The sequence below is a fragment of the Homalodisca vitripennis genome, chromosome 2, assembly GCF_021130785.1.
Source record: "Homalodisca vitripennis isolate AUS2020 chromosome 2, UT_GWSS_2.1, whole genome shotgun sequence".
NCBI lineage: Eukaryota > Metazoa > Arthropoda > Insecta > Hemiptera > Cicadellidae > Homalodisca > Homalodisca vitripennis.
Genome location: NC_060208.1, coordinates 57,405,703 through 57,417,356, shown reverse-complemented (window position 1 = coordinate 57,417,356; position 11,654 = coordinate 57,405,703). Strand labels below are relative to the sequence as shown.

General features: G+C 37.3%; 2 protein-coding genes across 2 annotated transcripts; one reads left to right on the top strand and one right to left on the bottom strand.

The window, feature by feature from the left end:
* The first annotated feature begins 9 nt into the window (after positions 1–9).
* Positions 10–2,477, top strand: LOC124354013 (protein ALP1-like). Its single transcript, XM_046804132.1, has 2 exons — positions 10–494; positions 1,387–2,477. The coding sequence occupies exons 1-2, from the start codon at positions 66–68 to the stop codon at positions 2,197–2,199; spliced, it is 1,242 nt and encodes a 413-aa protein (XP_046660088.1). The 5' UTR covers positions 10–65; the 3' UTR covers positions 2,200–2,477.
* Positions 2,210–3,217, bottom strand: LOC124355639. Its single transcript, XM_046806801.1, has 2 exons — positions 2,965–3,217; positions 2,210–2,374 (listed from the first exon to the last, which is right to left on the bottom strand). Exons 1-2 carry the CDS (start codon positions 3,214–3,216, stop codon positions 2,210–2,212), a joined length of 417 nt encoding a protein of 138 aa, XP_046662757.1. The 5' UTR covers position 3,217.
* Positions 3,218–11,654: the final 8,437 nt, after the last annotated feature.

Below are 11,654 nucleotides of genomic sequence, written 5' to 3'. Positions count from 1 at the left end.
GTCTCTACACACTCCCAGACCAAACATTCGTAGTTGAGACACCGTGATGAGAACACCTGTACGTCATGGCACCAGTGTTGTCTAGGAACCAGAAAATAGGTTTAGCTCTTAGTTGTATGTTGATAACTGAGGAAAAACGCCGGAAGAAACGGAAAATATGGGCTAAGCAGTGGCTTCATGATCGAAAAAGGTTTACACACTTAAATCTGTTAAAAGAACTGGACGAGAGTGATTTTAGAAATTTTTTGCGAATGGACGAGCAGTGTTTTACCGATTTACTCTATATGGTTAAGCCTTTCATTGAGAAAAAGAACACTTTATTTAGAAGTTCTGTGAGTGCTGAGGAGAGGCTGATTGTAACTCTCCGATATCTGGCAACTGGGAGGAGTTACGAAGACTTAAAATTCAGTGCTGCTATTTCGCCTCAGCTCCTGTCATCAATCATACCTGAAACCTGTGCTGCAATTTACCACTGTCTGAAGAAGTACATAAAGGTAAATAAACCACACAATATTCAATAACAATTAGTTTATTGGTAGTTTTAAACAACTCATATGAATCTCATATACAGTCCATACACATTGAAACAGTCGTTTAAGTCATTTTAAAAAGTCCAAACAGGACATTAAAAAAATTACAACAAAATGATACTTATTAGTTGAATGGAACCCAAATGTACGACTATAGTGGGGAAATTAACAGAAAAATTAACTTTTACAAAAGTATTAATAATATTCGTGATCGGGATTGTAGTAACCACGAGGATTTTGGATTGAATTTAACTCTGTTATGTTGTAGTCATCTTGTGCACTACTATTGGACTCATTTGTAGTTATTGAAGATGGTGAGGGTGGAATGAAGGGTGGAGATGGGCTTGCAACAAGGGTATGCGATTTTTGAGAAGGGAAAGGAGGTGTTGAACGTTTGAATCTGTGATTATCGTGCATGCTTTGAAAAGATGGGTGTGGTGTTTGAAAGAAATGAGGCGAAGAATTTGGGGCTAGATTAATACATGACATGTCAGTCAGCTTCTCACGCTTTCCATAAAAAATTATATCTGAAATCAATTTTTGGGCAATGGTTTGCTGATCGTTATTGAGTTGGCTGAGTTGTAAGCCAAGCGATTTACCTATCACCTCCCACTCGGCCTCGGTTGCAGACAGTAAATTTTGCACAGAGTCAAACATGGCTTCCTTTTTTTTGTCCAATGCACTCATTTTCCTTTTTCGTGGAATCGGAGCCCTAGTCCCAGCCGGATTTACAATAGTAGAAGGACCTGCGTTCTGCCGTTGGTTGCTCTGTTCTTGCACCACTGCTGCACCACTTCCTGGGTCACCAACTGTTTCCTGAAATTAACGATACCAATTTAGTATGCTTTATTTTCAGATTCCAAAAACTGAGGATGAATGGAGAACTGTTGCACATCAATTTGAGACCAAGTGGAACTTCAATAACGCTGTTGGAGCAATGGACGGAAAACACATAGCTATACAAAAACCAACAGGAAGCGGATCGCAGTACTACAATTGTAAAACGTTTTTTAGCATAGTGTTATTTGCTATCGTTGATGCAAACTATCAGTTTATGTACGTAAATGTTGGGGCCAATGGGAGTGTGTGTGATTCTACAGTTCTCCAAAACTCGAGTTTTTACCAGAGACTTATAAATGATGAATTGAGATTACCAGCGCCAACAGCTTTACCAGGTACGAATAAGTGCATCCCATATGTTTTCCTTGGAGACTCTGGGTTTAGTCTTAGCCCTTACATAATGAAGCCTTACCCGTTAAAAAATATTACTCATGGGCAAAGAATTTTCAACTGCAGACTATCACGAGCAAGAAGGGTTGTTGAAAACGCGTTTGGCATATTAGCATCACGGTTTCGCGTTTTCCTACAAGCCATTGCAATCAATGTGGAAAATGTAGAAGTAGTTGTTCTTGCATGTTGCGCCTTACACAACTACTTGTCTCAGAGAAATGCAATGTACATAACCCCTTCATCTGTTGACACTGAAGATGTTAATACAATGCAGTTACGACCTGGGGATTGGCGTGAGGTGCGGCCCTTGGCACCAATGCAGCAATCGAGTGTAAGAACTGTTTCTAAACAAGGAAAGAACATTCGAAAATGTTTTCTTGATTACTACAACGACAAAGGAGCCCTTACGTTTCAAGAGGATATGTTAAGAGCGCAATAACGTGATTTTGCTAATTGCTTACCACAGCATCCATTTGTGACTTGTCTTCTTCCAGAGTATCCAATCCTTCTCTGATCATCTCCTTCTCTTCCAAGAATGACATGAGTTCATAGAACCAGAGACGTGGTGTATATATCTGGCTGCTGCCAGCTCCAGTTGTTTCACTGGCTCTTACCTGCAATGAATGTTTAATTTCAATTATTTTGTTATTATTAGCTTACTATTAGGGGAAATGTATGTTCCCCTTTGTAATCATTATATCCTTATTAAAATACTAATCGTGTGCAAAATAATTTATTTGCAATCCCCATCAGGTATTGTACATAATAAACTGATTTTAAAATACTACTTGGAAGTAATAAAACTGAGGCGAATTTCGTATATGAGAAAGATCGGCCAAACCGTTTCAAAATGGCAGGTATTTTAAAATTAATTTTTCTTTTCCAGACGATAACAGCCACGAGGTTAGTTTTAGACTTATTAGTTTTAGTTCCAGAAATGAAAAGAAGTTTATAAATACTGAGAAATACTCGAATAAAATACCGTTAGGACTGTTTTCGAGTATATTTTTACTGACTATCTACATTATAGTAACTTAGAACATGCTTCTATTATGTCTGTACTCATCTCATTACTAACAATAAGATCCCCGTACGAAGGACGGGTACTCAGCTAGTATTAAATAAATAAATAAAAATTATATAAAATCAAGAAGTTAATAAATTATTGGATAATTTATACAAACATCAATGTTGTGAAGCTTACCTTCCTCAATTCCCGTCTGAAACTGCACTTGAGATTTTCTATCTTCTTCTTGAGCAGGTCAATTGTTGCATTCGGTTGGAATTTTTTGTATATCTCCAACAGCGAACCATGTGCTGCCCTCCGTAGATCCCTATTCGCATAGGCATCGCACTTAGTGTCCCACAAACATCGGTTCTCTTTTAGTGACTCAATAAGCTCCACTAAAACCTCTTTTTCAGCTTCATTGTTCGATTGGGATTGCTGTGAAGACATCACGATGTTGCGCTAGAACAGCAACACTCACTGCAACAGATGGATGAAGACTGTCGCGACGGTCGGCCGTCCGACAGACAGCGCTACACACTCACAGACCGGACAAAAAATAGTGGTGGGGGAACCTCAGACCGTCGGTGGTCGGAGGGTTCAACCATCAGACACGCAGACAGTCTGGTCCGAGAAAATCGGTCCGCAGACAGCCCCACACACGATACGACAAGTGCCTGACACCAGACCAGACGGTCTGGTCTGAAGGTCTGGTCCGATAGTGTGTGGGGCTTTTTAGGCTACAACACTCCTGAGCGATTCTAGCCCGTCGACCAGACTTGACTGATTCACACCTTCAATTCAACACCTTACTATTTTTTTATCTCATTTAAGCCTCAGCGTCAGCTATGCCGCTTCGAAGTGCCCTGGTTTTTCTTAAAGTACAAAGTACATAATTGGACCTCCCCAGGATTTGAGCCCGTGATCTCTCGGTTAGAGAGCCGAGACTACAACTAGGGATGTTGCGATATTATCGATATCAATATATATATATATCGATATTATCGTTTCGATATTACCTATATTGATATCGATATAAGTTATCCGATATTATCGTGATATCGGAAGAAATATACGAATATCGGGGTTTTGATATCATATTGAATGAAAAGTTGTAATAATTATTTATTATTTTGGCTTTATTAGTTTTACAAAAGCAAAACTCAAACAACTTGCTTTGTTCAGTTGTTAAATGCAACGCCAGCAAAGAAATTAACTTTTGCAGATTAAGTAAAAAGTAACCAGACGATGCTTGGTTCAGTTAACCATATATAATATAGTTGCTTTTTAAAATGTAATTTTTGTTCTTAAAACTCAATTTAGATTCTTATAGATTTATATTGAATTGTAAAATTGTAATTTTTATTCTTACTTTGACAATCGTTTTTTAATAATTGTGCTTCAAATGGTTCTTAGTTAAAAAATGTTAAATAGAATAATTTAAGGAATTTCTTTTTTATCTTTAAATAATGCTTTATTGTTTAATGTATTAAGTTGTACTTCTATTAAAAACATTATTTTAGAAATGAACTTTTAAGTGGTATCTTTGATTATACTAGTTACACACACTCATACAATTTCATAGGTTGTATACACCAATTTAATCATTCCCCTTCCCTTATTTATCGATATCGGTCGATATTAAGGATATCGATATTTGGATTCGATAATATCGGTATATCGATGTCCAAGCTTGATATTGATATCGATAACAAATATCGGAACTAGCCTCATATTGCAACAACCCTAACTACAACCATTACTCATTAGTCTACGGAAGAGGACACCTTACCATCAAAGATTCAAACATTTTGAACAATAAACAATCGCATCCAACCAACTATCAAGATGAGTAAACAGCTGGCCAATAATATTGTGAACTACCTAGGTTGCAGCCTTGTTTATAGAAATCAAGGGTTGTATGTTCAACGGACAAGGGTAGAACGCTTGGGAGACATTGCAGGATAAAAATACGTCACCTTACCTAATAATGTACGGTTTTATTTACTACCTTTCTGATACAGCTTCTTGTTTACTAAATATTTTAGGTTTTTATAATATTCTTATATTTAATTTTTGAAGTAAGTATTGAAATACCGGTACCCTATATTATGCAATACCTCATTTGTGTTTACTTAATGTTGCTCATGTTATTAACAAAAATTAGCTAGTTATCACGGGTGTGATTATAACATTAAAGGCTGACAGTAAATTGTATCTTTTCTAAGAGGTCCATTTGTTATTTGGCCAAAAACCTTTCATTTATTTCATTTAACAAAGTTTAGTTAAACTATCGTAATTTTCATCAACAAAGGACTGGAACTGTCCATTTTGCAGACTGGGTACTTAGACTAATCCGATTTTGAAATGTTGTAAGAATATTTTAATCGCATTACTTGCATACAGTAAAAAATCAACACAATCAATTCAGAAAATTAGAAATAATTTTCTTGCCAAATTTCAATGAAATCGGATTAGTCTAAATACACAGTCTGAAGAGTTTTGTTCCAGTGTGCAAGATTTGAAGAGGTTTTTAGTGAAATACACTTAGGATATAACAGGAAGTTGATGTTTTACTGTATGTAAGTAACGTGTATTCAATTATCCCTACCAAGTTTCATAAAAATAAGATTATCCTAAGTACCCAGTGTACTGAGTTTTGTCTCAGTTTGTTAAATATCAATCTACAAAATAGACAGTACCCAAGAAATCTTAGCTTTGAAGTAGCCAACATGGTTATATTTAGGCAACACGAGTTATAATGGTTCATTTTCTGAGATAGGTAATATCACTATTTGTAATGAATAATAATAAACATAAAAACTGAGATGCCTAAAATCATTTAGCCTCTTTATTATTTAACAACTTACGCTTAATAAAACTGCTATACTTTTTATAAACTTAGAAGTGTTAAACACTTCTGAAGGTGATGGTTCGCATTTTTGCAAGACATGGGTGAGAACTGAAAAATTCAGGGATAAATAGCCTAACACCACTGTATGAATATTTATTTAAAACAATTCCCTTTCTGCACCTTCTATTCACAAAAATAAAATTAATGAGTGTAATTTTTATTCCTCATCAGTCAAGGGAAATGGCCTTTTTTATTGAGGGCGAATTCACTTCGCTTATTTACCTCCTCTTCATTGTAAGTAAACTTTCTGTGTTTTCTCGCCCACTCAGTGATGTCTAGCAAACCTAGTGGTATATTCTATTTGATTTTACCTTCCATTATGGGGGGCCATGTAAGTCAATCACCTTCATTCTCCACTGCGGTCAAAGTTATGATCCTCATACTTCTCAACTCAAGAGTGCCTATTAGAAGGTATTAGGGTACAATTTGAGCCACTAAGATTTGGAAGAGGAAAGGATAGTTTGAAATTACTTTGAAACAAATCCAAACATCTAGAAAACTAATATAAACGAAACTTGAAGTACATTAAATATTATTTTGTGGGTAAAGACTAAAACTATTATTTTTTTACTATCATCCTATTAACAAATGTTTTGTTTGATTCGAACCCCAAACCATTAGACCACCTACATTTGTAGCTCTTACAACATTGTAGCCACAAATTAAGCGATTACTACCTAGCTAAAATGTTTGTTAGTAATATTGACTAGTTAGAGATTAAAATAGTCCATTTTCATTTTATACTACAAATTAATTAAATATGTGGGCAATTATATGATTTGTAATTGCAATATATACGCGTATTGTAAAACATAGATAGCAAACAACATACATACCGGTATGCCCGAATGCTATCAACCAATAACTATTATGCCTAACCTTGGAAAAATATAGAATCATGCCTAATACTATATGGCTACTCTAGTGTCATTCACTTACTGTACAATTAATATGGGTTTCATCCCAAGCAAAATACGCTGTTTTTGCCATTTCAAGTAAGGTTATTAATAGTTTTGAAAATAGACATAAATTCGTAGCCACAAATTTGATAAACCTAACTAGTTATAATTACATTTAGTAATATTTTTTATTTAATTAAGCATATTAAGATTAATAAAGGAGTGAGTGAGAGAGATCAGCCTTTGTTCCTTATACTAATTCAAAATGTATTAGGTCAATCCACCACTTCCCACGCCGCTCGGGCGGGCAGTAGGGTTGTATCTCTCGAAACGGCATTGTCGTTGTCTCTCTCTCTCTCGACACAACCTACCTCCTCCACATTACTCGTGTGTGTCTTCTGCACTAATTCGCTTTTCTGCTCATTACCCCACCTCGCACCCTCTAGCTCACCATTCTTTTTTGTTATTTTACCTATTTTGTTAACCTTTGTTTACAATTTACGTGCCCCGTTGTGCGTACTAAAGTGTATGTTCTCCCGCGAACGTGGACTATCCTTCAGTGTGGACCTCTGGAGCCCCTCCCGGAACTCTCACTTGTCTCGTCTACCTTTGATCTCGAGCGCCTGGTCCAGGGACTCCTCTTGTGGTGGTACTCATGAAAGTCAGTTTCTATTTGTGAATAATCTCTTTGGCACATTCCATGAAAGTTCTTGTCCTCAAATGGTCTTCTTTAAAATTCTCGGAAGCTTGAGACTTCTAGTAATTATTATCTCATAATTGATTGATTCATTTTATTTATTTTCTTTATACGACATTGGTTGATCCTCCGGGCAGAATTTTTAGTTTTTAATTTTATTACAATCTCTTTTTCTTAAACGTAATATTGTTTGGTCCTCCAGGCTGTATGTCTCTCTTCCTTGAACTTAACAGCACTAACTAAGGCTTTTTACAAGCTGTCTTTTTATGGTGTTAGAAATAAGGCATTGAACTCAATAAAATTGTCTGGACCGAACCAAAAGGTTTTTTTAATAACAGTAGCACTGCCTGTCAAAATATTTGGTAGTGTGTTGCAAGGCTCCGTTCTTGGACCTTTTCTGTACATAATCTTTGTAAATGATATATGTTGCAATGTTCCATCTTTCTGTTTACTATATGCTTATGTTTTATGTACCATTACTAGGGCCCCCCTTTTCAAACTATGATTCATCTCTAGCTACAGTATACATTGTTAAAGATTTGTACGATATTAGTAAATTTTAAGTAATAAGAGAAAACTCCATTCCATTCCAAAACTCTAACTGCCATAGACAGTTATGGTATAACATCTATAATAATCGAATTTGATATTACATCTACATATCATAAAAAAAAGAAAATAACCTAAAACTTTTGTAAATACTTAAAGACAGTTATCGTTAATAACTATCAGTCAAATTATATTTTTCTTGCGGGAAAGCTATTGTTTTAACAGTTGAAACTGTTACGTTTTCAGGATATATGACTAACGCCATACCTATTTACAGGTATACTTTTAGACAAAAGAAATAAAACATATTTCGTGGAGTTAATTATTACTTACACAGTTACAGTTGACCTCCTAAAGGCCAGCATATTAATGGTCCAAATCCAAGACAATAAGGAGAAAATTGAGTGATTTTTATAAACGAATCATTTTAACAATGAAAAATCCAACTCTCTAAGAAATACTTCCGGAGAGTAATTCGTTGAATGGGCTATTTGCTCAATAGCATTACTACGACAAGCTGCAAACATAATGTAGATTTGAATTTTCTTTATTCGCAATAAATACTGACGTAGGTATATCATTTTAAAAGTCAGATTACGGCCTACAACTTTTATTTCAAACATTTTTCTATTCATCTGTGTTAATATTTACACACAGTTTCGTCAAAATACTGGTAAAATTATGTTATTGTTTTGGTACAGCAATTACTATAAAATTATGAAATTGTTTTGTTAATCATGACATCTTGTAAACAAAATTTAGACGATTTAGTAGACTAACAAAATAAAAAAAGCTAGAGTTAGTAAAAGTTATTACTCTCAGAGTTACAGTTGATACACTGAAGGTCAACACAATCAATGTTCAAAGGGTAGTGGGGGGAAATCACAAATTGGGATTTTTGGGAAATCGCACATTTTACAGTAGACTATCAACAGGGGAAAATTCAGCTCTCCATACTTTTAAAACACAACTTTCGTTATGTTGGCTATTGGTAATTACTTTGAGAAATTCCAATCACTACAGTCACTTGATCAAGTCTTTTATCTTAATTATACCAGTTTTAAAACAAATCAAAGGCTCTGGCTGCTAGTTTGCACTACTGGAGTAAACGAGAGGAATTAATTTTGATACTCCAAATTCTGATATATTTCTGATCTTATGATATCATATCCTTAAAATACGTAATGCATTCAATGAACGAACAAATTTTACTCACATTTTCAAAATGCATATTCTATATATGTAAATCATTTATTCATTATTGGCTATATTTTTGCTATACAAATTTTACTTGTTTGATTGATATAAATAATTTTCATCAATTTCTCGGAAGCAAATCCGGATAAAAATGTATCTCAGTCCAGATATATGTTATCAAAAATGAAAAAGGAACATTTTGTATATAGCTTACACCATTTCTGGACAGGAAATTAAGCTACTAGTGAAACTTGACAGGAAAATTGGTTAACTTGGACTTAACTCTTACTTTGAGACGTTTAAAATTCAGGAAATGCAAGTTCAGGAAGATTTGCAGGTCAAACGGATTAAGTGCGTGGAGCCTTGGAGCTGGCCACCAAACACAAAAGAATAAAGTTTCATTTTCTTTCCTGAAAGGTAGCAGCGTGCTAGGTGACCGTTATTCCCATCTCTTTCAACTTCTCTCTTGGCCACTCTCCCAATGTACCTGTGTGATTCTTTACGTTTGGCTCGACTGGTAAAGAGTAATAATATTACAATTGAAAAGGGATGGAAAATATATTAATCTTTATACTATGTTACTGTGAAACACACATAAGTTACATTTCTCTTGTAGCAATGGCACAGTCAAAAGAAAGGTTTCACTTGTACGGCTGTCATTTTTTGTGTTGCTGTTGTTTTGCGTTGCTCAGTAAGAATCTTTAGTACCCCACGTGAGCAAAGTTTATACAATTTCAGGTTTTCTGTAACAATTTTATGAATATTAGTGATTTAAGGATATTCTATCGCGAGAGCACTAATTGTAAACTTGCGGTTTTCCTGGATCTTGTATTCAGTCGCGTGAACCAGTTCTGTAACCAAACATGGACGCCCACTTCGTTCTTCATCATGCACTTCACTACATCCTTCATTGAACTGTCGGACCCATCTTCTCACCATTGAAGCACTCATCGCATTTTGTCCATAAACATCGCAAATCTGCCGATAAATTTCAATTGGTTTCATCTTCCTAGCGACCTTTGCATCCTAACCAGCATGCCTACACTCCAGGAAAGTCATGCGACTCGGCCCTGCATCAATTGGTATGCAGGATTGAGAAGACGCTGGCGGCAAAAGAGGTAGCTATAGGAGTCTTTTTAGACATTGAAGGTGCCTTTGATAATATAGCCACTCAGGCGATTATCAATGCGGTCTCGGGACGTGGCGTTGATGGTCAGGTGTGTGACTGGATAGGGGCCTTGCTCACGGACAGGGTTGTTGTTTCAACCCTCATGGGACCAAGTGTCAGTGCGAAGGCTACGAGGGGCTGTCCGCAGGGCGGCGTCCTCTCTCCTCTTCTGTGGAACCTGGTTGTGGATGACCTGCTAAATTCTTTGAATAGCAGCGGTGTCTTTGCACAAGGGTACGCAGATGATATTGTGATTCTTGTGAGTGGCAAGTTCAACACAACAATCACGGAACTGACCAATGCTGCTCTGAACATGGTGGGAAACTGGTGTGATAAGGTTGGCCTCACCGTCAACCCCACCAAGGCTGCCGTGGTTGCCTTTACCAGGAGGCGACAGATGGAGGGCATTGGTCCCTTTCTATTTAAAGGCTCACCCGTTGAGCTGAAGCCTGAGGTCAAGTACCTGGGCGTGATCCTAGATAGGGTTCTAAACTGGGGACCTCATCTAGAAAGGGTCATTGCCAGGGCTAAGTGGTCTCTAATGCAATGCAGACGTGTGATAGGTGGGCCCTGGGGACTGAAGCCGAGGCTCTTGTACTGGCTTTATGTTTCCGTGGTCAGACCTGCACTAATGTACGGAGCTGTCGTATGGTGGTCAAAAACGGAAGCCAAGACGGTGGTAGCACGTCTGGCAGGTATCCAAAGGATGGCCTGCCTCGCTATCACAGGGGCCTTTCCTAGTGCGCCAGGCGCGGCTCTGGACTATTGTCTTAATCTCGCCCCCCTGGACATTGTCATTCGAGCTATGGCCAGGAAGAGTGCCTACTGTCTTCAGCAGACGGGATTCTGGTCGGGCTGCAGCGGTGGGCACTGCAGAATTGGCACTCTGATACAGGAGGATGTTTTGCACATGATCTCTGATCAGATGCCACAAAAGTTTTCCTTTGACAAACCCTTTAGGATTATTTTGCCCTCAAGGGATGATTGGTCAGAGGGGAAGCAACCTCTTCCACCAGCGGAGCTCGAATGGTACACAGACGGCTCTAAAACAAAAAGCGGCACAGGCGCTGCAATTCTGGGAGTGAGACCATGTAGGGAGCTGGTGGTTCCTATGGGTCCGTATCCGACTACTGCGCATGTGCGGAACTGCGATCGCAGCGCTGCAGCGGCTATAAATTGAAACGGAACTTACTTTCTGGACCTACCTCGTATATATGTCACAGACAGTATTCAATGGGCAAATTTGTTGTTATTAGGAGTAATACAGTAGTTTGCAGATTAATAATTGTTGTGTAAGAAATTACATTGTTGGCTGCTGATGCCAAACGGCTTGGCCGATTTAAATTTTTTTAAACAAAAATACAGCTTTTTTATGAGCTTCAATTTGAGGTGTCACAAGGTATTAATTGCCATTTTAAAATTTTGGCTTTGTGTACGGGGGAGGGAGGCATGGGGGTGAGCACC